The sequence below is a fragment of the Topomyia yanbarensis genome, unplaced genomic scaffold (genome assembly GCF_030247195.1).
Source record: "Topomyia yanbarensis strain Yona2022 unplaced genomic scaffold, ASM3024719v1 HiC_scaffold_8, whole genome shotgun sequence".
Classification (NCBI taxonomy): domain Eukaryota; kingdom Metazoa; phylum Arthropoda; class Insecta; order Diptera; family Culicidae; genus Topomyia; species Topomyia yanbarensis.
Window position 1 is genome coordinate 29,385 of NW_026684046.1, and position 25,323 is coordinate 54,707.

The window sequence follows — 25,323 nt, forward strand, 5'->3', positions numbered from 1 at the left end:
TATAAATATTTGAAAATATTTGTGTTTTCAAAAAACTTTATACATACATGTATAATATACATTGTATATGCATGGCGTTACATTCGCATGTTTAGTTGGGTTACCGTTGTTCAGGAATCAGGAATCATCTGATACCGTTGTTGTTCTCTGGACATGTTTGGTTCTCGTTATGTTCCTCGTTTTGTTCATGATTTGGGAATGATATCAGCAGTTTTATCATGGTACAGTAAGATTCCGTTTTTGGCATGCTCCATTTTTGGCAGCAAAAAAGTTCCGTTTTTGGCAACAAATGGGTTCCATTTTTGGCAACATTGTTTTTGTTCATAGTAAATCTTTAAAAAAATGATCAATACACATTTTGTTGTAATAATGGATATCACTTTTGACTTTATTTCCAAACATAGGAGTTATATTTATTATATTTTATGGAGGCGGGCATAGCGAATTAAATTTGCTTTTTTGATTTTTTTATATTATTTCACTCCATTTCGCATATTCTTATATAATTAATGTTCTTGTAACATTTATGAAGTAACAAATTGAAAATAAAAGCTTTTAAGGTATGGTTCCATTTTTGGCGCGGTTCCAGTTTTGGCAACTGACAAAAAATATATTGTTGCCAAAAACGGTATCCTACTGTACTTGTATATTCTCTTCGCCTTATCGCGATCTGTTATTTTTTGTGGTGTGATTGATTTGCCGTATCTTGTTCTGTGAACTATATCACGAACACGATTTGAGGTGCTCAGCGCAGTTTTCGTTTTCTGTTCAGACATCACAAAGAACCTTATTAAGGGGGGGGGGAGGTAGGGTTAAGGGTTTCAGCGTAAAAAAACAGTTTTTTTGTCAAATGATTTTAGAAAGATGGGTGAAGCGAATTGATCGAAACTTTTCTTAAAAACAGCGATTCCGCTATTTTATTACTGAAAAACCTCTTAATTGAAAAAATATCTTAAAAACTCAACGTAGGGGTCAGGCATTTTTTACATAGAATGTGAATGCAAAGTTTGAAATAAATCGGTCAAGTAGTTTTTAAATGGCAGTGAGCACCGCAAATCGTGTTTTTCCAGAGACGTTCCACAAAAAACTTTATCACCAAGTCGCTTGTAGATATTTTTGCATGAAAAAATTACAGAATGTTATTGAAATGATGTAGTATGATGTACAAAAGCTTCGATCAATTCGCTTCACTCATCTTTCTACAAAAAATTTGACAAAAAAATTGATTTTTTTACGGTGAAGCCCTTACCTTTCCCCCTTAAATAAATAACGATGTTCGAGGTCCTAATAGTTGTCTTATATCTACTGCTCGTACCTATTACTGGTCACTAGCAGCTGGACATTTCATTAAAAAGTGCATGGAACAAAAATGATTCCACGAATAATACTCCAAATTGTGTGAAATAGTTCACGTTAAAATTTTATTACCATGTTACATGAAATTCAAAATGATTAGAGATATTTTGAAATATCACCAGCACCAAAAATAGATTATAAATCATGAACTAGGAATCATGAAGCAGTTCACGGATACATGAATAATATTTTATTATTTCGTGAACTGTTTCGCGATCACGAATGGTAAATCGTAACTATCATACTAGGTATCACGAACCAGTTCACGAATACATGTATATTATGATTTCTTGAACTATTCCACTAGCATGGGTATTGGATCGTGACTAATATATTAGAAATCATGAACCAGTTCACGAATACATGAATAATATTCCATTATTTTGTGAACTATTTCACGAGCATGGATATTGGAACGTGACTAATATATTAGGGATCATAAATTAGTTCGCGGGGATTGAATGGATTCATGAATAAAATTCCGTGTTTCGTGAAGCAGCTCACGAGAAAATACCCATAATATTTTGATTTTGTGCACAAATTTTCATATATCTATGAGAAAAAGCATGAGTAAACCTTTAGTTTTATGAATATGTATTGTTCATAAAGTTTCGAACTGGTTCGCGTACAGAAAATTTAATTGGTAATGACATGGCGGAAACCGTGACTGAAGTTCACAAAACAAAAACAAAAATTTCCGCTAATAAAAGTGCTAAGCGGGCGTTACTGAAGGGAAATTGAACATAGTTATAAAACACATGATTTTTGTTCATGGTCCTGTTTTCGAATCGTGAAAATGTGATTGTTTTAGAACTCGTGGAACTTTATTCACGATTTTGTGAACAATTTTTTTCCGTGTAGCCATTGTCATTATCTTATATACTTGATTCAAGATCAAGATATGCGAAAATACAGCATTTATGTTTTTGCGATTTTCACCATTCGTCACCAGTTGAAACCAGGGAATGAAAAGCCACGCCTGGTTTTCTAACCCCGTCTTCATCTATAACTAAACGCTAAATCACCGTATTAGACCCATTTGCAAAATGATGAGTTTGCAAATGGATATATGCAGTTGAATGAATTTGCTGACGCTTTGTTTTGGAAAGCGAGAGCTATTCATAATTAGCTGCCATCAATATGACATCACCGATTGTCGACAATAGGTGAACAAGCTTGCTTAGAGCGTGTACGATACCACATGGCACATATATTATTATTTGTCAAGTGTCACTTGAGAAATTCAAAAGAGGAAAAACAAATGCAGTGATTGTTTGATCAATAATGTATTACCATAATATTAAGGATTGAAGTAGAAGGTTGTGCCCATGACACTAGCAAAAACTATTGCTCAATAATTGCGCGAGGATTGAATCCGTGGTTCGTACTGGAACTCGCAAGACAAATACAATATTATTTTCATATTCGCAAAAATCCTTATTTATCTAATTGTACCATTCTAATAAACACAGATGTGAGGGTTAATATCCTGTGTACTGATTGGAAAAGTACTTACTATGGACAACCAATATTCTACGTAGGAAATGTATACTCGTGACAATAAATAAAAGGTCATGCAGGACGGTGAAATGACACTCATATATGTAGTAAACTTTCCCATTACACATGTTATGTTGTGATTTACTCCACCACTAATTTGTTGCTTGTGGCATGTTCTTTTTGCCCAAACATGTGGAAATGCTCTTCCGTGTCGTGTTTAACGTAGCACATATAACAGACGGCCTGCACAGTGGAGTGTAATCTTCACTAACATCGAATAATCTCCAATAAAAACCAACAACGTGGTATGATTGTAAACGAAATATGAACAAACAGAGATAAAAAGTAAATTTATTTTGGAAGCAAAGCGATGGCCGTTCCGTGGCCACCCGGCAGTAACAGCCACACGATAATTGAACAGATGTTTCACTTCTGACTTCGGTGAGGATTCGTGACCACCGTCACAGCTAGCAAAAACCACAAGAGAACCAATTTGCATTGTACCGTCCGATGGGAGTGACAACACCGACTGCATCTTTTCACATTTTCTCGATGCAAGGGATTGTTTGCACGTCGTTGAGTGCAATGTGAATACTAATTGGATTAATCTTCCTATAATATTTTTTGAAATGATGAAACTTTTTTGTTTTCGCACTCATGGTGTTACTTTTGTTAGGGGAAACTTGGCGAGGTGTTCATCAAAATCCTCGTAAAATTCGTCAACAGTGTTTAATGTAACAAATAATACTGAAATGTAATGAACATTAATAATTACAAAATTATGCAAATGTTTTAATATGAATAAAGTGGGATGTATAATGGATTTGGTTTAAAATTGATTTCGCCACCCTTTTCAGTACACCAATCCAAGTAAAGGAACAATACCATAAGCGTGCCAACAAAACTGAGAAAATAAAAACATAATTCACATGTGTCGTCCCAGCCGAGTGCTACATTATTAATGTAGTGGAGGATCCATTTGGGGCAGATATGCCATACATCGATTGGCATCATAAGGCACCATACGAAGTATTGTTGCCTTTAAAAAAATAAACAATTCCACACTGACAAACATTATGTTTCGAACTCTCGGACTCGTAGTTGGCAATCGACAAGTGTCATCTTGAATTATGCCAAATTGGATGAATTGCTAAGTGAAACGATCCAGAATTACAGAATTAGAAAAAGCTGGCATGAAAGGTTTCTAAATAACGGTTTGGTTTCTCAAGTATCGATCCGATCTCAAAGCACTGTTCACATAACCTAAGACATAAACTAAAAATCACACTCAAAGTATCCAATCGAAATATTACTAATGATGATTTGCTATGGTGGTGGTATATTAATAATTGTCAAAGTAATAAACTGCCACATTAAAGCATATTAGTCCCATAATGAAAAACATCAAGCCGAGAAAAAAACGCTGACCACAATTTTCATTTCCATTGAATCTTATGGATGGAACAACGATGGTGTGGTTTTTTATATTTTTTTAGACAAAGCAGGTAGTTTCATTTACGCATTGTAAATCGAAGTTGATTCGCAATATAATCCAACATATAATATATTTATAATTAAAATGCATATGGAACTCTTATGCTTTTGTGGGCAGTACAGCAACGAAACTCCATGGCAAAATTTGATTTATAACATTATCTAAATCAGCCATTGTAAATAATAGGTTTAATGCAAATATAAATTCTTAGAAAGTTGGATTTCGGTGTTTTGTATACATCTCGTCAGTAACTGACACTGACTTGGGGCCAGCTAGATGCTAAATGCAAACATTTCATGCTGCTTATGTGAACTAGGCGTTCACAAAAGTTGCATGAACTGTTTGCATTTAGCTTGATTGTGTGTGCAATATCGTAAAAAATTGATATCGCCAACATTACTGAATTAATAAGGGGCGGAAAAAGTGTTGTTGTCAAATCGATTGACTTGTACGCAGATCAGTTCGATTTCCAACCTCCGTACACAGGGTTTAGGAATTTTTCTAAAGGCGAATGACCCCAAATTTACCTCGATAATTGAAACGAAAATATGTTACGAATTCCGCCGAATTTGGCACCTTGTTTCCTAAACAAAGCTCTGACTGATTGCATACATAACTAGGGTGACAGTAGGAATCTTGTTATGCAAATATAGATACATGGATGAATTGAAACGTGTTAGAGAACCTTTACGAGGAAAGCTTCTTACAATTTTGATATATGATGTAGCGAGTTTTAAAATGCAGGTTTAGTTTTTTAACATATTTTCTGTATAACGTAAACTACGTTTTATCAAAAGTATAGTGAATTGTGGAGTTTACTCATACTTTTCATGTAAACGCTGAACCAATGAGACAAATAAGGGTGCACCTTTACTCGACTATATGGAGCTAAAATGTGAAATTCGATCTGCTTCGTGAAAATGTGGCATAATTTTAAACGACTGTAGCGTTGTTAATTGTTTATGGATTTACGTCATTTAAATACCAATCGATTCAGAAAAATCCAACTTAAAAATTGATTGAAACTTTAAATTGCTATTTCAACTGTACACTATTGAAAAATCCGTATTATTGTAATAACATTGGGAAAATGTAAGAAACATACAATGTTATCGCTTACGTTTTGTTCTTGATGGATTTTCATGATTCGAACACCAATCGATTCAGAAAAAAATATCTGTGTATTTCATTAGCATACTATTTAAAAATCCGCAGATCTGTAAAAAATAGGGGAAACTTAGACAATTTTATCAAATTTGCACAATACTTTCCCCAACACAGACATCATCTCGATACTCATAAGTGTCCTATACATTTCATCGCCTGATGTAAAAAGAATGTTTCTGACCGAATTCCTTCATTGTCATACCAACTCTGCATAAAGGAATGTGTAATCTCGTTCGACAGTCGAGTACAAGATCAAGCACAGATTCCACTGAACTAAGTAATTAGGACTTAGCTCTCCGACAGTCGCATCATTATCTAAATGTAAGACCTAAAAATCTAAAAAACTTTGTCCCGAATTTCAAAATGTACAGTCAATCCATGACGCGACTTTTGAAGGGTCAACCTTATTTTAATATAGCTATCAAACAACCCATTCAAAGCATTGGTAAAACTTCAATACTTGAGAAAAGCTTTCTGTTGCTATTATGGGACCATTCATAATTTACGTAACGCTTTTAGGGGAGGAGGAGTACGACAAATTGTGACATGTTGTGACATATGGGGGAGGGGGAGTAACTTCGAACATTACGTAACATCTTTCTACTAGAAACAATTTTTTGCTTCAAAAAAATTTTCGTGATAGAGGAGGGGGATAGATCTTATTTCTAACAATCAAGTCATACACAAAAATAACGGCCATACAATAAATCACAAAAAAAACGATAAAAAAGGTCAAATGAAGTCTAGATAAATAAATAAAATAAAAGTCTAGAAAATCGTTAACGCAGAGTTTGTATAGACATGTTGAAATCGAAAGCTGAAGTAACCTGGTTAAAAATCTTTTGTAGACCAGTGATGGCTCCATGCATAGGGTAAACATGTCTAATACGCCCCCCTTAAGCAAAAATAGCTATATTTCACCACTCGACACTATAATCTTCTCACTAATAATTACTCTGATCTATTGTTATATTAGTTAGAAATTAGTATCCGTTTCGTGTTTTATTAAAAACATCTTGATACAAGTACTATTAAACATTTTTCAAAGATGCCTAAATTGTAGTTTTTTCTTTCACCCTGGGCAAAATGCCCCCGGTGAAAGTGTTATATGCCCCACAACAAGAGGACGGTATGCCCCACAGCAATCGGTGAGTATGCCCCACAACAATGGGTAGGGCGTTTTGGCCGGTGATGAGCTGTTGTGAATACATGAATAATTATACACACACATAGTTTTAAGCCAAGCTAAAAACTAAGATAGTAACTATAATATTCTAGTAAGCTACTTGAAATAGTTCTATCGAATCTGACTGTTTCTAATTGGTTGTACTCCTATTGGCAAAAGTGGGAACTTACATCACCAAAGTAGCTCTTTTGAATCTTTTGTGTATATTGTTGTTTTGCAACATATTAAAAATGCCAAACTAACTTAGTACGTTGATTTCATGAAACGATGCTGTTATCAATCATATTTACTTTATAGATAATTCAGGAATCCTGGGAATCGAAGAGGGGCATTTTGCCCCGGTGGGGCGAATTATACCCTTTACCCTACTATAATTAGTGCATCTGAATGGTAATCGGAACATAATGTTGTTGCGTAATGCTCGTGGTGCGACGTTTATATTGATTTGTTCCAAAATAGTTGGGGCATCTATACGACCTTGCAAAGTGTCGGCGGTGAACAATGCTCTTGCTGTATTCCTTCGAACATACAAGGGCTCCTGCTGATTCAGCTGACACCGGTTTTCATAGCTAGGTAGTCGGACAGGATCTCTCCACGGCAACCTACGGAGCGCGAAACGTAAAAAGCGACGTACACTTTCCATAACATTATAGTTATAGTAATAGTTTGGGCTCCACACTTCGGGGCAATATTCTAGTATTGATCGGGATAAAGAGCAGTACAGCGATTTGAGAAAATAAACATCCGTAAAGTTTTTGACTATCTTGAAGATGCATGTCAGTGCTCGAGAGGAGACGTGTTGTTTAAACGTAAGTTGAGTATCCAGAATCACTCACAGATCCTTCACGTGACTAACGCGTTCGATATTACCGACCACTTCTTCGGGTTTACATACAAAAAAAAACCTTTAGCGATAGATGCTCATGCTCGAAAGATGTCAAGAAGCGGAGTAACCAAAACTTAGATGTATCGTTTCAGAATAGCAGAGGGGGACCCGTCCGGTCCCGGATTGAAAGATGACTTAAGTCGAGAGAAAGCTCTGGTAATCAGTGTTGCATTGACATCGACAGCACCCAGAGTTTGGCCCATAAGTGGAGCTCTGCTGGCAGCGAGTTCGATTTGTTCAATAGTTAATGCCTCGTCTGTGAACACATTCGCGAATTTTTCCGCAAAAAGTATACATATGTATCGTGATGTGGAAGCTGTGTTCCCATTGAAAGTCATAAACGACGGCAGTCCAGATTCCTTGCGCTGCTCGTTCACGTATTTCCAGAAACGTTTAGGATGTGACTGGAGATTACGTGTGGAATATACAACGCACACAAGTACAACCTATGGTCGCCAAGCTCGATAATCGTCCAAACCTGCTCTAGTTAAACCCAAGAAATGTTCTCGACAATTCTTGCCCTCAAACTGGTATTAACTGCTACTAATACGCCACCTCCAGTGGATTTTCGGCTATTGTTAGGGCTTCAATCAGGCGGTATCGCTCAAAAATTGAGTTGATACCTCCAATATTTTGGTAGTATAGCAGCAGCTTATCCCGTCGATGACCAAGGGTGGAAATCGAAGAGTTTTGAGGCAAGGCCGAGCTCACAGGTGCATTGTTCTTGCCTGAGGTAGGTTTGCGGAAGACCCCTCGTTACATCTCCTCCACAGGACCGGGACGACTGGAGTGATGGAGGGATTAAGGGCTTCCTCACGACTGGCGGCTAGTGTGCGTCCCGGTGACCGAAGAGACGAGATTACGTGGGATGTATGCAATACAGCTGGACTAGTTACTTCACGTAAACAGTATCCCAGTATCCCATTAAAGAAATCTATCCTACTTAGGCAGGTCGAAATTGAATTCACGAACGAGTACTCCAGTGGGCCAAGTAGACGCTTTGAGTGCAGTGCCCTTTAGTTCGCTCGGAACGAGACGAAATCTCGTTTATCAGCAACTGTTCTGATCTCTCGCTGAATGGCTCTAGTACTACAGACAGTGGCGGAAGCAGCGCGAATGTTTGCATTATTCTCGCGACTTCGTTTTGGAGTGTCGCCCTACACCCGGCTTTTTCGATCTCGCCACGCTATGCGCCAAATTCGAATGCGGGTAACACTTTCCGCTATTGGCGTGCAGATGGCAAAATGAGCGCGTACAATTTTTGTGGGGAACACAAGTCACGGCTGTATAAACAATGTCACAATTTGAGCAAAATTATTGCATAAAATTTTCAATTCTTGCGATAATTTTGCAAACAAACACAACACCGGGCAGGAGACTAATTCGGGGAGCAACTATGTACGATTTCAACGGAAGTAAGACAAATATTTCACACAGTTAAAAATACTTTGAGGCACAGAAAAATCACAAGTGCAGTACTTCATGTTACACTCACACACTAGATTAATTTTAGGCGAAAATACTAGTAGTTAAGACATTTGGACATTTGAAAAGGTATAAACTCTAATTTTCCGACAGGTGGTTTCAGAATTATAGCAACTAATTTATTTTTCCTCATACTTTCCCATTGTGTCAAAGGTAAAAACTCTGAACGAATTCAAATATTATGAAATTTGGTATTTGAACTTCCTTTGGCATTTGTCACCATGTGAAGAGGGTGTGGGAAACGTCCTCAGACATCGTCTGCTGGTGAATGTAGTATGACTGTACCGAAGCGGTGCAACTCTGTTAGTCAGCCTTTCAGTTAATCAGCGTTCTCACCAATCCCCCAACCAATTCAAAGAATCATCGTACCGCCACCATTGTTGTCGCATGGCAGTTTACTTATATAGTGGATACGTGCAAAGAATGGTAATGGCATATTTTCTTTATTTATTTGTTGTGATACCAACACCGAAGAGTTGACTTTTTGTGCCCTATCGACGCTGTCAGCAGATCAAAGTTCCAGAACTAGGCTACCTAATTTGGCCAACATGTCGGTAATCCTATGTGTTATTTATTGATTGTGTATTTTGACTATATACCATAATCACATGTGTGCCCCGGTGGCATAAGCGAGAGGTTGTGAAGAGACTTCTGACGTGTTCCCTGTTCCAGAGCAAGTAGGGGTAGCTTGTAACTAATCCTTTTTAACTCTCCTATTCATCCTACACAGAACAGTTGGAGTAGCATCTGTCACCCTCGTAGAAGGCGTTGAATAGGGGACCAATTCAGTGTTTTCCAATTTTTCAAACATTCAGTTAGAATGAAGTAAATGTTTCATTATTGCTTCGAATTACATGTACAAGCCGTGTGGTGTCCGGCGGGCTGAAATCTTTTTGCACTATTTCAACCAAGAATAGAACCTCTGGGAACTGCTCCCATGTCGTAAGAGGCGACTAACAACATGCTAGGAGTTCCTAGGCCGACGTTTTGCTCCGTACCGAAGACTTAATCTGGACGGACCTTAAGGTTTTCCATATTACCCTCTTTCCAGTCTGTATTTAGTGAATCACTGACATATACTCACCTTTTCTGATTCGCCTTTCTTGTGTACCAACGTTTTAAGTTTCTTCTGGCGGTTGTATATTAGCCGTAAATGACGAAATCTAATTCTACACTAAGTAACAGAATATATTAATATACCGGCACTTCCACGCCAAGGTTTAACTTCCAAAGCTTTGGTTTAAAAACCGTTTTTAAAAAATGGAAACTTTCATGTAGGAAATTTATTGAATTGGCCTAAGATGGAGCTGTCGAATTTCACAAAAAGCTTTTTAAGTTGCAAGTGATCTGTAGTTGTGTTAAATTAGGTATTTTTCTATTATATTTGGAACCGTCTACCGACAAATCTACATTTACGAATACCTCCAAAAGTGACTCCTTGAGGTCTTATGAAGGCCTGACACTAGCTTTGTGATACTTTTGCTTTTCTAAACAGTAATAAAAATCTCAACATTCAAGAACTTCACTTTGTCAGAAAATGTAGGGCCATCGGAAGCTAAAACTTCGTAAAATCGCACTCCTGGTCCTTTTTTCAGTGCAGTACTCTACGTCACTCGTTCAAATTTGCACCGCTCTTATGGTAGTCGGTATTTGCTAGTATTACTGTTCTCCCATCCATTCTGGTAGTTAAACGGTGGGATAGCAAAATTCTTACAAGTTTCCTATCTCATGCCTCCACGCGAGTCTAAGTCTATTGATGACATTTGGTCCTTAGACCGCAGAATGAGAGGGTGCGAACAGAATGAGAGGGTGCGAACAGATCTAGTCGAGAAAACATTGCCGTAAAAATGAATAGTTGATCGGAAATTAGCCCCAATACGACTAATCTGACTAGTATCTATGAACACGGGTCAATACGTATTGAAAATTCGCCTCGTCTGTTTTTATGAACCTAATTTAAAGCTCCGTTATTGCTAACAAGCCCGTGCATCAGGTTAACAATCCTTTATATTTCCCTTCAGTGTTCGGTATTATCGCTCGTATACTTGTATTCCACAAACAATCCGATATGGAAAATAAGAAATACTTTCCTTGATTTATGACATCTCTCGCTATTTTTGCCTGTATAATGTGTTATCACTCGGTAGTTTTCAAGCCAATAAATATATCGTAGAGAAGAAGTAGCGAATTCTGTCCAAATACTGTTGCAATAAATAGTGATCCGGCCCATTACGCGGATAAGATTAGCTTTTCTAGGCAATACTCCCACGGTCGGCCGTGTGGAGTTCAAATTGCTTTTGTTTAGGGAACATAGTATACTCTCGGTAGCCGGCTGCCCAGAGTTTAAAAATAACCAAAAACTAAACAAGATCATCTCTTTTTCGAGTGATCGTGCACTCGAAGACTAACTAAACAACTACCTAATGAAACATGCTTTACAGGTCGCATCGTTTGCTTGGAGCGAATCCTAGACCTGATACCCTTCCAAACCACCAACTCCGCGACACCTATGGAAGAGTCTGATGAATCGTCGTCCTTCCGTTAAGTAGGTGGAGCATCAACACTTCCCGTCTACCTTATCCTTTATCCTTCCCCGTGAACGATGGAGATGGGGGCGGCCGGCAATGATGGCTATCATGCTGTTGAGGTTTTAATATGGGTCGGATTGGTATGAATTCCTACTTACCACTTCCTAAGCAACTCTTATTAGATAATCAGCAGTCAAACATGATGAAGTCAGTGTGCAATCCGCCAAAATCATCGTCACAACGCAACGCAACGCAACGCAACGCATTATTGCTTCGAATTACATGTACGGCTTTGGAAAAGAAAATTCGCCACTGCATACTAATATGTGGAAATCTAATTACGAATTGATTCATAGAATTACATTTTTCATGTTAATGTCCGAAAACGAACGAAGAATTTAACCTGACTTTCACTATGAAGGAAATAGTGACTAGCGATCCTACACTACATAAGGGCAATTCTGCAGATACCGTGGTGTTTGGTCGTTGCATGTAAGACGTCAAAGCCCTGCTGGAAACCAGGCTTGCTGGAGCATCACTCATGATGCTAAAATGAGGTGAGGTATCAACATTCTGAGGAGGACTTCACACACCTCGCCAATAGCAGAAAAAAAACTCTTCTCCCACTCAACAAGCAAACTCATCATCAGAGGTGATGACTTGTTCAGTGATTATAGGATGTTATGTGCATCACACAGGAAAGGCGAGAGCGCAAAACTGATTGAAGATGGGTTGGAATTCCTCTTCAAAAATGCTGAGAGTGTGGAGCGCGAGAGTGATTGTTTCCCTCTCTTGTTTTAATGGGATTTTGTCTGCTGCGTAGGATGCGGATATAAGTATAATTTTCGTGGTGTAGATCAGTGCTTCGTGGAATACGGATATCATCATGTGGTGGGAATCCACGAGACTGGATGACCCAGACTTGACTCTACTGTGCCAAACGACCTTGAGGCTTGAGCACTTCTTGTACACAGGTTTCAATTGAGCGAGGATTCAGTGGCCTTGGGAAAATACTAACTAACGATCAGATAAACCTCAGCTCGGAAAATTTAAAATCAATCCTATTCGTCAAACTTAATAACACCATAATAGAAGATAAATCTTGAGAAAATTTAGAATACACAGATAAAAATATTTTGTAATTTTAAGATTATTTTCATGCACATATTTGGAGCATGAATATAAATGTAAAATTAAGCTCCACCACAAATACACACGACTTGTCGCGCTTTCTTCAACGAATTTTATTATAATTTTACACGTGGGTTGAAAATTACAGTTTCTTTAAACAGAAAACACATGCACTTCAATGTATTTTTACTCGAATACGGTTGTAAAATGATTGACATGTAATATTACACGAATGAAAGTGTAAAATTGTATGCTGTTTGATGCTCCAATTGATGTTAATGTAATTTTCAATCAAATTTTAGATTCAATTGTTGTATGTTTACATTCGTATTGATTTACATGTCGTTTAATTTTCATTATTTTTTGGTGTGTAGGACGTAAGTAACTTTTACATCTGTTCATTACTCGGCCATTTCAACATTTACTACTCTACTCTTTGCATAATATTCTAGTAAAAACCGTCGGCTTTCGATATGTACTGGAAAATTAGTGCAAAGTGTTGTAATGACGTCGTAAGAAAGTAAACAAAGAGAGGCTCTCGATGTTACATCCTATTGAAAATTTTCTCTAGAAATATTTTAATTTTGATATCTAATACAACATGACATCGCTTCCAAGTAAAATGGGTGCATAATATTCGATTCTATTCTAGTGTTCTTTCTCAATAAATTTTTTAAAAAATGTTGTTATCAAATAGTTTCGTTTCTATCTCTATTATAGATTGTTTTGGCTGGTTAGTTTCCAAGATATGGACAATGAAGTTTAAAAAAAAAGTTGTTTGTGTTTATTTGTTACTAAATGTCAAAGTAGAAAGTTTATGCGGATAAATTTCCAATGGGCAATACATTTTTAAAATGAGATAATTATAGACAGCGATATTTAAAATTATACATAGTCGAAAATTGTATACTATCCTGATTATCTACTTTCAACGCTAGGGTAATAAGCCTATTTTCGTCTTGTTTCTATTATCACCCTACTAATTTGTAGCCGCTGGTTAGAGCAGCTTTTCCCATCTTTGTTCAACGCGTTGGTTTAAAAGGTAAGGCAATAATTGGAACACTCGAACCGAGTTTTCGTTGTGCTTAAATACGAACATTTTACAGCTTTCATACCAACTCAATCAGAAGCACAAATTTTGTTTTCGAACTCGAAACGCATCTCCATAAATAGTTTAGTTATAGGTTTTGTGTCCTTTATGCGCAAAGGTGGTTTCAAACCATTTTCTCGTTAGTGAAGGAAAATAGTTTTTAATTAAAATTTTTCTCCACTACGGATAAATATAGCATAATGCCAATTGTGTTATTATATTGGTTCTTAAGAGCAAAGTAAAGCTACTGATGCCAATGTATACGCATTGTATCAATTGTAGGCCTAGAAATTAGTGGTATACCCACCATAATAGGGTTTATTTTATGTAAGGGGCTTACCTCTTTACCCTATATTCGGAGGAGAACACGAAGCTTCTTATTTTGATACTGATTTCACTAAATAATCCCCTACAAGTGAAATAATTTTTTGAACAGATTGTTTAGCAAATATAATGAAAACATGAGTTCATGAATTATGTAGGATATACGTTAGCCTTTGCCTATTCAATCAATTCCATTACAAGAATCCAACATTTGTACAATATTTTCTTAAATTTTCATTGCAAAATATTGAAATTTTGTGAGGTACATTGAATTTTCAGGAGGAAAATCGAAAAAATGCGGTGTACACACTAACCTAAAACCTCCTATACTAATCGTTTAGAAATTTCGCAGAGTTCTTTCTCACATCATTGCCCAGGTTCCTATGGGAGCGCTTTACAACATTATTATTATTTTTCAAGTAACATTTTAACCGATTTTTTAACGAATGTATTGGCATCAACGTGCTATGGAAAATTCGAAAAAATGAAGGCTGCTCTCATTACTCCTTATCATCTTCACTTATAGCAAAAAAATTTTCTGGGACCTTTGGCACCAAAACATTAATTACGTTGTCCAGTCTTAGCGCCGATTTCTAGCAAGTTCTAGAAAGAGAAAAAATACACCTTTCCAAAGGTATGCTGTATTATTCTGTTATAAATATTGTGCTAAATTGCGACAATAATAAGAAAATTGTCATTTTTTGCATTTTTTTCATGACAAATATGCAAATGGTTCAACATTCTTCCAAGGGCACGTCATGGTTCTATGTAATAATAATTCGGAAGAGCATTTAATTCTGCTATAAATCAATTTGGGGGCATGCAACATTTTTCAAAACTTTTTGTGTTGCACTATAACCTATGCCAGTTCACTTGAAAAGTTAAAAAAATCACTATAGCGCCGTGAAAAGAGTTATGATGTCATCCGGTTATCCACCTGGACAGTGCGTAACGAATAAACGGTTTGCTTCAATATAAACATGTATGTCACGTTTTAGCTAAGCTATGGGTGCCAAACGTCAAAAAAGGTCGCAATCTTTGATACGTAACTACTTCTTCCTCAACGAGTATTATATTTTAATAACAGATCGATGGCAAATTCTGGCCCTTTAAGGAGGGTACTGGACTATTGTATCACTTACAAGGCCTACAATCGATGAAATTTCTATAAATTGGCACCAACACGTTTGCTTCGTTCCTAAGAACCGCTAGTAAAATAATAAATGGCCCGAGAATTGTGGAATACTTCTGTTTGAGTGTAACTAAAACTCTAATCGGATGCCCAAACTATCGCACTACCATTTAAGTCAAAAGATAGTACAAATATATGGTAGACACAACTCTAACCAATGGTTTCAAATGGGTAAGGTGCTAATTGTAATAAGGTGAAAAGAGGCTCATGACTCTATACATATTTGAAAACTATGTATATATTTAGATAGTTGCATTGCTTCATGCAACGCTTAACTATACATTCATTTCAAATACAAAAATATACATCAGAAATAAACTTTACACACGCATCAAACCCATATAACAAAACCTCATAGCAACTAATCATTACCTCCTCACAAGGCGTGTGAGGACATCACAAACTCCTCTTGAATCATCATGAGGTGTAGCACACTCTCCTCCACGGAGCAAATATCCCATGCGTAAGAAAATATTTATCTACATCATTTCGTTGAGCAAGAGGGAGGGATATTAGCCCTCATCGTGTGTTGAAGTGTTTATAACAAGTCTGCTGGAAACTAACTCTGCATCCAAAAAAACGTCGAACGAAATAAATCAGCGTAAGGCGAAACAGTTTTCCTGCGAAGCAAAAATGGAAATTAAATGCATTTTTTTAAATTTGATACAAATTTGTTATAATTTCCTAGAGTGGTGCTTGGGTATACGCATACCGTGCGCATTTATTAATACCTATTATGGTCGGGTGAAATGAGCAGGCACTTTAGCTACTTTTTGTAGGAGGCACTTTAGCTACACCGAATTATTGCTTTAGATATCACTGACAGTTCTTTAGTAAATCTGGGTCCCTAGTATATATTTCCTGCATGCTGTGAACGTTACACTGTCTACTTTCTATTCCTGCCTGAGTCAGAGTAACAAACGAAAAGAGTGAATGATAACTAACAACTTCTCGATCTAGTGTACCGTTTCTAGAACAAAGCAAATATTATATTTATTCTTGCTGCCATGAGTGAAAAAGACGAAAAAGTTCTGCTCAGGCTCAACACCGCAGTTGTTTATTACAAAGTTTGTCATCGTTACGTGGAATATTTTCTAAAGTTGCGTATATTCAGTATCATAACGTGCGCAATTTAATACTAATACCATCCATCATGTTGGGACAAGCAGGAAGCTCCATCTTGCACAAAATCCTAAAGTACATGGTTGAAAGCTTACCGTGGAACATGCTGAGAATTACATCTGATTGTTCACTACGCAAATCAATCCAAGGCACAACCTTCAATACCAATACTATAATGAACTATAAATGGCTGCCAAATTGGATGACGTGAAGGTGAAAAGAGAAGTAAATGACAGCTGCGTTGTCCACCTCGTTATAGGTATTGCTCTCTTGACGCTCTTATTCTTCCGGGTTATTGGTTTGGAGGTAATAGATGCAAATGTTGACACTTCGCTGAATGTGCAGGCTATTCGTTTCGAGATACTAGACGCAGCATTTATTGGATGGATGCTTTTCTGTGCTTTGGTGAAGGTGTAGGTGCCTGTTTATTAGTTTTGATTGCAGTAAATAGGTTTTCTTTAGAAGGCAATCTGCTCAAATTCACTCGGTTTCCACTCTGACAGGCTACCATATTTTGGGGTATTTATGGATTATTGAGAATATTTTATAGTATATTGATGGTGTTGAAATTTGGCATGAGCCATATTTCTGGTCAGGTAAGAAGAAATAAGGTTACAAGCGTTCTTACTTTATTCATTTATTTATCGCACACATGCACTCGGCCCCAATGATGGAAACTTAAACTAATTACATCTAAAAAACTGCATTAATCGATTTCCTAATGATATCCGAGACAAATGAAAGTCGAACAGGTGCGACACACGATTGAAGAGGCGTTGTAGTCCCGTGATAGCGGCATTAGCTGTGTGAATAGTTCGTAGAAACGGCACTCTCAGAAGAACGTTTCCGCGTAACGTTATGAACCTTGCTTGGATGTTGACTCGCTCTAGTAAATCTGGAGAATCGATGCGTCCTGACAGAAGATCAGAGATGAATAAGGCTCTTTCTCTACGACGCTGAAGGGTATCGAGGTGGATGAGTTGACACTGACTCTCGTAGCTTAGTAGACGAACAGGATAGCACCAAGGCAGGCGTCGAAGAGCATACCGTATAAATTTTCGTTGAACGCCTTCAATTCGATCGCTGCTGTTCTTGTAATTCGGGTTCCAGACTGCCGAACAATACACCAGCGTGGAGCGCACTAAAGAGCATTAGAGGCTTTTGAGACAATAAATATCTGTGAAGGATTTAGCCGTACGGAAAATGAAGCTCAGGCTTCGCGATGCTTTACCAACAACATACAAAATGTGATTCTTAAATGTAAGTTTCGAATCTAACAGCACTCCAAGATCCGTAACGCAGCTCACTCGGGAAACAAGAGCTCCAGACAAGTTATATTCAAACTCAATAGGATCTTTTTTCTGGAGAACGATATCACAGAACATTTCGCCGGATTCAGAACCATTCGGTTGTTTTCACACCATCTGCTGAAAGTGTCAAATTGCTGCACGAATACCATTGGCAATATCTGGGAAAAAGTTTCTTGAAGTGTCATACATAACTGGTTCTATTTTACCTTAATTTGACATGATTCCCTTATTGAACTCCAAGCTAGTTTGCGTTTAGACCTACCATATATAATCTTGGTAATAAAGTTGTTTCATTCGACGTCGTGTTGCATGTTGTTGTCACAATGAAGCTTTCTGAACATTATCTGTACCACATTACGCACATGATGCAGCTGCATATGGGATAAGATGTATTTTTATTTTTATTGACTGTTCTGCTTCGCGCGCCGTGTGTCTAATACGAGCTAGTTTGAAACCAAACGCAACTACAATAAAACGTGGTATCATTGATCACCGCGGTAACTTTGATCACATGAGACCAATTTCACTAACTTTACGATAAGATGATTCTCTCTAACAAAATCATCGACACGAAAAACCATGTCGCTTCAAATCCTGTTCAGCGTCTTCAGTTATTCGGTAATTTAAAGAGTTTTTTATAAACACAGAGTTAAATTACAGAACTTTCTTGCATATTCTCGATCACCTCAAACAATGCCTTGTATATTCATGAAATCAAGCCACTAGAACTGAACTGATCTGTTTTGTGGAAACCGTAAATATTATTCTCAAATAATCCAAAGAAAAATCAGGTTTTTATAATTGTGTAATTCAGGCTAAATTTTTTTTTGATCATCTAAAACAGCAATTTTACTGTTCACACGTTTTTATGACAATTTTTTTGGGAAACTGAATCGTTCAAGTGCACCATATTACATTTTTCTTTAATAATTTTCTAACTTATTTGATTTCAGTTGAGCGCTTTATGTGGAAGAGTGTTCACCGCAAGCCTATGCGAATAAATTCGCTTCGGTGGCGGGCCCAATTTTCAATATTTTTTTAATGCAACTTGTTTTTATTTTCTTAGATAGTACTACCAACAAATTGCCTTTCGCTTTTTCATTTAAAATTAGCATAAAACTCTTTAAAAAATCACGTACTCAGCACACTGTTCCGCCTAACCTTTATAAACTCGTTGTACCAAAGCTTTCTGTGTCTTAGGGTCGATTTCTTCACCCTCGCTTATCTGTTAAACCAAGTTCATTAGTACGTTTAAACCTAGCTTAAGCGCAAAGCGACGGTGAAGAAATTGGTCTTCTAATACTGGCTTTGTCGCTGATTGAATACCAAAATATCAGTTACGGTTATCATTGTGCAAAGCCGATTGAGAATCCGAATTAATTAAATGTACTATGTTATATTTCTCCTTAGCGGAGAAAACTTTTGATAAAAACTATTTTTCTACCTTAAGGAGACAATTGTTTAAAGTCTAAATTAATTATAATATTTGTATTTCGACTTCGTCTCATCAGAATCCGACAATAACTTAGTAACAGGACTAAGCTAACGCCGGATTGACGCTAGCTCTAAAAAACGGGGTCACAATTTGTGTTCTTGAGCAAAGCCCTAATCAAGCACGATGTCCCGCAAAAAAAGGAGCTCATTTTAAGCTGATGAGAATTAATGAAATCGAAACATTTGGTATTGCTCAGGAACACAAGTAGCTTAGTCGTGTCACTAAATTAGTGTCGGATTCCGATGAGACGAAGTCGGAATGCAAATATTATAACTAATTTAATATAGTTACATGTTTCTTCTGCGAGAATGTGACATTTTTCGGCCTGATTCGTTTCAACCTGGGACTTCTTGATGGATAAGCAAACTTGCTATGGTTTTGCAAAGTCTGTATCGTCACGGTGAATCATTTGAAAGCGCGCTGGATGCAACTATCGCTATAGTCAAGAACAGCGCATTCACATTTTCGAAATACTTCAATCATTGCTTCATGAATGTACAGGACCAGCTTTGCACACTAAATTTTGATTGCCGAATATCAGCAAAATCTTGCTGAATTTTGCCTTTGCTGAAATATCAGTAATACTTTCAGCAAAAAATATTTCGCTGAAATTACAGCAATTCAAAATTGTCAAAATTCGCTGAACTGTCAGTTTGATTTGCTGGAACTTTGCAAAATTGCCATTCTTTCACTGATTGTTGCAGTAATCAAATTCTATAGATTTGCTGATTTTCGTCAAAATAATGGGCTTTACAAAGAAAAAACAGCGAAACAAAAATTGCAAAGCTGAATTCTTAGCAAATTCAGTTTTGCTGAAACAAATTACAGAAACTTGGTTTATTTATTGTTTACGTTTATTACCTTCACCAAAAGGCCCCTTGGCCCCGATGGTGGTTTCTTAAACTAATTATATTTTAAAATTGCCAACATTTTCGCTTTTATCGCATTCCGCGTCCGGTTGAAGTCAAAGGCCGTCGCCACACTGTTAAAAATTCGCTGGAGTCCGGTAACAGCCTTCGAGCAACCACAGTTGGTTCTCCTGAACGGAAGAGAGTTATTACGTAGAGCTCGAACGCGGGCTTGAAGATCCAGACGTCCGAGGATTGTAGGGCAATCCACACAGAAACTTGGTGTGTGTACAACCAATTCGGAAGTTATAAGTCTCTTTCGAACCAATTACCTGACTAAGATGACTATCCGCATATCATGCGTTCTCGTGAACCATATTGTGTTTGTTAATAACAAATAACTAAGGGACCGTTCATAAACCACGTAGACCGAAATTTGAGAATTTTTAACCCCCCCTCCCCCCAAGTAGACCTTAGTAGACTTTTACCAAACCCCCCCCCCCCCCACGCCAAAAGTCTACGTAGACTTTTATTTTTTTATTCGCGGGAAATGTAGAATTAGCAAGAAGCACATAATGTTCAATTAAAAATTAGCGTTCCGATTTATTTCAAACTTTTTAAATATTAAAGAAAGGTTTTTCACATTGGTTTTTTGTCTATGACTGATCAAATCAATTAATAACAAATCAAGGTGCTTGTCAACGTTTGTGTAGCGGAATACTTCTTTTCAAGGTTAGTCACTCAAGTATATGTAAATAGATTTATTGCCATAACTAGTTCAAGTTTTGGCCGAAGTGTAACCTACGGCAACAATGCAGAATTGCTAAACACTTTTTGAGCCTTACTGGTGCATTCAAAATTGTTAAATTAAAGGAAACAATTACAAAATAATACTGTCGACGTGTACTATTATCTAGACTAAAATAATACACCAACTATGCTCACAAACTTCACTTTTCGTGAACAAATATTTAAATCTTCCCAAAAATATTTATTTTTCTTATGTAATTAATAGCCATATCACCTGAGAGTATTATCGCAAAGTATCAAAGCTTAACTCCGAATATTTTCGAAGATAAATATAGTAGAACCGGTTTGCACGGAGTTGCGTAGGGTCAAGACATAAAATTTAACGGGTGTTTAAATATTTTGAAATCAGTGTAAATGATTGCAAGAGAAACTGATTAACTCGATTCAACACTTTGTTGTAGAAGTTTCACTACACTACTGCTTTAACCACCGAAATCAACAAATAAAAAAAATTAATCCACCTATTAATATAAATCGGGTGTTTTGTTGTTACAATGGTGGTTTTATTGCTTAACTTTGACCATTTTTCAACTTTTTATGGTTCATGCATTTAATGGTCCATGCATGTCTGCTAACTAGTGGTGTCTCAGATGATTTCAAAATCTTCCGTCGAGAGGAATTTTGGCCAAGCATCTTTAGAACTGTCATTTTGTATTATTCCTAGATCAAAACTATATCAAAATATACGCAAGAAACAACAATGTGTGAGGTTGCCCAAACAAAATCGTGGGTTCTGGGTTGAGTGGTCGCCTAACGAGTAGTTACCTCAATAGTGTACTAGCTTTGAAGTGCCTGCATAAATACACCTAGCTGAACAGACCGATATTTTAAATACAACTCTCTTTAAATCCCATTTATAATTAGTAATACGAGAATAACAAAAAAATAAGAGTCTACGTAGACTTTTTCAAAGAGCCCCCCTCCCCCCTCGTAGACAAACGTAGACTTTTGCTAGACCCCCCCGTCCCCCCTATGAGTCTACGTGGTTTATGAACGGCCCCTAAATAAAAAAAACATTTAATTGATAAATAAATAAATGGATGAATAAACATAATTTAATGATCCAGAGTAAATCACTTTTAATGAAGGTAACGACGATTACTAATGTTCGCGATCGCTCAATCAACAACGCCTAACACCAGTTTAAAAGCTTTATTGTTTGTTAAAAATCAGATTTGAATAAGGTTTACCAATTTTTGTAACTGTCCACTGTGCACTGACCCAAGTAGAAAGATAAAGAGAGATACGTTTACTCGCTTTGCGGAATCACGAGCATTTTTCGCATTTTAACACCAATTTTGTTATTAAATATACTGCTTGGTATGAGTTGATGCCGATTTAGGCGTATTCCATTGACTGTAGACTCCATGACTAGTAGTGCAGCATGACTAATGAGTTGAATAAGAGATCAAATGTACTTTCTGAATTAGCTGCATATATTTGTTGTTCAAGAAATAAGTTCAATTAGGCTATTCGTGTTTATATATTAGGCATACTTAAAAGTTATTTGTCTTCATTCTTGTCAATCCTCTATATTACGTCACGATAAAAAAAACCATAACTCACAGCTAGCTTAATCATGACGATTATCTCGAGCGCTATGTGCACAACCAAATTCGTAGAATGGTCAACACGAAAATAGTCGTATGCACAAGTTATTTTTTCTGACTCTTGAACACCAATAAGACTGAAAATTTAGTGTTGAGTAGGTTTCCGTTAGAGGTGTGTATTGGTGAAAAATTGTGGTACCGCATTCATAATAATGTAGCCAGTATGTACTATATACAAACGTGCAAGCATTACAAAAAATGTTCAAAGCGCAGAATATGACAGTATGTGGAGAATCGCGTTTCACCCCACGACGTTTGAGATAAGTGTTTTGTCGTTGGAAAAGTTTTGTACCTTCTCATGGTGATAAACTCAACAAAACAAGTAGTTTCCAAAACAATGCTCTTTGCTATGGGCTGAAGTAACACTAACTCTCGGTTGAGTTTGTTATATTTTGTCGAAATATATGGTCAAATGTCGTGACAGGATCCATTACTAAGATTGCTCATCTAGACGTTATTATTTATTAATTTGACAATTTATCCAATATGTATATAAAAATCCAATGCTGGTATTGAAACACTGAGTTCGCTGTTTTGCTTTGTTCTTGAAACGACTAAAGCGAGACAAGCAACAAAATTGCAAACATTACCCGTGCATGATTTTCCGAAAAGGTTACATTTTTGTAGTTAATCCAGAAATGGATGAGAGAATATGGAGGGGGGGTGGCTAGGACGCAAAAGAAATTCCCTATCCCGATCAAAAATAATCAACACTTATACATATTAACAAATTAAAACTTTTGTATGCAAGATGACGGAGCTTAGCTTAAACAATTTCTATCTTGTTGAGAATCTTAAAAAGGTTTGAACAAATTGATGTGAGAGTTAGAATAAGCCAAACCTACAAAAACCACGTTTTCGCGTTAATGGTTGTCACGATTAAGAAAAGGCGATATTGAATAATCAACGAGACTAGTAGATTAAATAAATAGAAGATTAATCAAAACACTTTCATGTCAGATCGATTAGAATTACTAATGACGAATCCTCGTACAACAAAGATGTTTTTGACTCACATTTTCCAGGCTGTACTGACCACTGTCCCTGGATTCTTTTCAGGGAGTGCTGATTCTTGGGCACTTGCACGTAACCGTAACCGAATCGATCAAATGAACGGTTAAAGTTTTGCTCCGTATACGTCTCGGGGAAAACATGGTATCACTTCAGTTCTACTTCAAAGAGGATATGAATGAAGCATACTTAAATTTTTTTTTGTGGCGTTGCAACAGGATACATTTCATTAGCGTGGCGGGAAAGAACTGTAAAATTCATTCCCAAAAGGTGGTCGCGTTGCTTATGAGGAGGCAAAGAGCTTTAGACCAAGTCCGCCCTTCTCAGATCAGTGGATCGTTAAATCGACTACTACATTCGGGATGTAGTACAACATTAAAATAGCTTTTTCGAAAAGCAGTCAAGCTTGGAAGAATTCCTTGATATAGAAGGTACTTTTAACAACGTGTCTTTCGAATTAATTATAGAAGTACGAGGTCATGGAGTACCTTCATATATCACGAGCTGGATACACGCAATGCTTAGCAACCGACATTTGTGCTCATCATTAGGACAAGTAGATATGAGGTAATTGAGTGTCTGCGAATGGAAACTGCGAATGTCTTCTAGGTGGTGTGCTGCCATCAGTTCTATCTGACCTTGTCGCCGATGGTTTGGGTTAGCTTGGGTCTTTTAATTCTAGAAAATACGATTAAAAGTATTAAATTTCAGAGAAATATCGAAAATTTCATTAAAAGCTTATTTTTGGCGAGTCTGTTGCAAGCTTATGGAGAAAAGGTGGTCGAAGATATCATTTTCGTAAAAGCGATAGAATTTGATAAAAGGACTGATGAAAGAGGAAAAGTCGCAGCGAGATATTTCTCTCGTATTCTAGAAAGCCCAACAGCATGTTTTCAATTCAATGTTCGCCGTGATGCAAAACCACGTGTAGCGACGTGACGAACTCCCGTTGATGATACTCATATCTAACAACTTCCCAATATGAATACATTCAAACCAGTATCGAAGATTACGGATACTCTGAAATAATCACTGTCACCCAGAACTCTCCACAGATGGCTTGTGGAGCGTAATTATATTGGTAGGAGCCCCTGGGAAGTCCTATTAGCCCTCTAGACACCTGGAGACTCGACCGTAGTGCGCCAAAAAAAACCAAAAAAATTAGGTTCCTTATTTAAAAGAGAAATAGCAGGACATCCTCTGGTCAGATGAGACAAAAGTGTAAAATAGCTGGATTTTATGGGGAGCGATTGGTTCGCAGTTAAGAAAATTCTGAATGGTCACAATATATCCAATCATGGAGGAAAGAACATTAAGGTTAATGGTTTTGAATTGCTTCGTATGGAGTTTGTCCAATTTTCCAGATAAAAAGTATTATGGACCAATATTTTTAACCAAAGATCTTTAGAGATTCCACACTTCCATATGCTGAGTGATAAATACCTTTGAAGTGTCAGTTTACGCAAAATAATGAACCGAATAAAACCGCCTGAAGCAGTAAAAGGTGGTTGCATGACCATTAGACCGGCACTAATTTTGACTTTTTTTCGGAACACTGCTAATTCGAATGGTAATTGGATGAACAACTCATATGCAAAATATGAGCTTTTTCCGATAGCTCTAGTTCACCCACAAGAGGTTTGAAGTTTCTATAGTAATATATATGGAAACTTGGAAATAAAAACTTAAAGCTAAATAAACAATTCCACAGTAGCTCCGCATGCCTCAAAAATTTTTGCCACATAGCTTTTTTTATAACGAACAGCTTTGTTGAAGG

At 36.9% G+C, this 25,323-nt stretch overlaps 1 protein-coding gene across 2 annotated transcripts in view; it reads right to left on the reverse strand.

The window, feature by feature from the left end:
• Nucleotides 1-25,323, reverse strand: part of LOC131696149 (phospholipase A2 inhibitor beta-like) — a 51,765-nt gene that overhangs the window by 21,554 nt on the left and 4,888 nt on the right. Inside the window, exon 1 of one of the 2 annotated variants that reach the window (XM_058984687.1) lies at nucleotides 2,873-3,328. The exons of the other annotated variant lie outside the window; for it this stretch is intronic. Within the exon in view, the coding sequence (XP_058840670.1) occupies nucleotides 2,873-2,977 (105 nt within the window). The 5' untranslated portion in view covers nucleotides 2,978-3,328. Of the gene's footprint in view, nucleotides 1-2,872; nucleotides 3,329-25,323 lie in introns of those variants that run through there. 2 annotated transcript variants of the gene reach the window in all.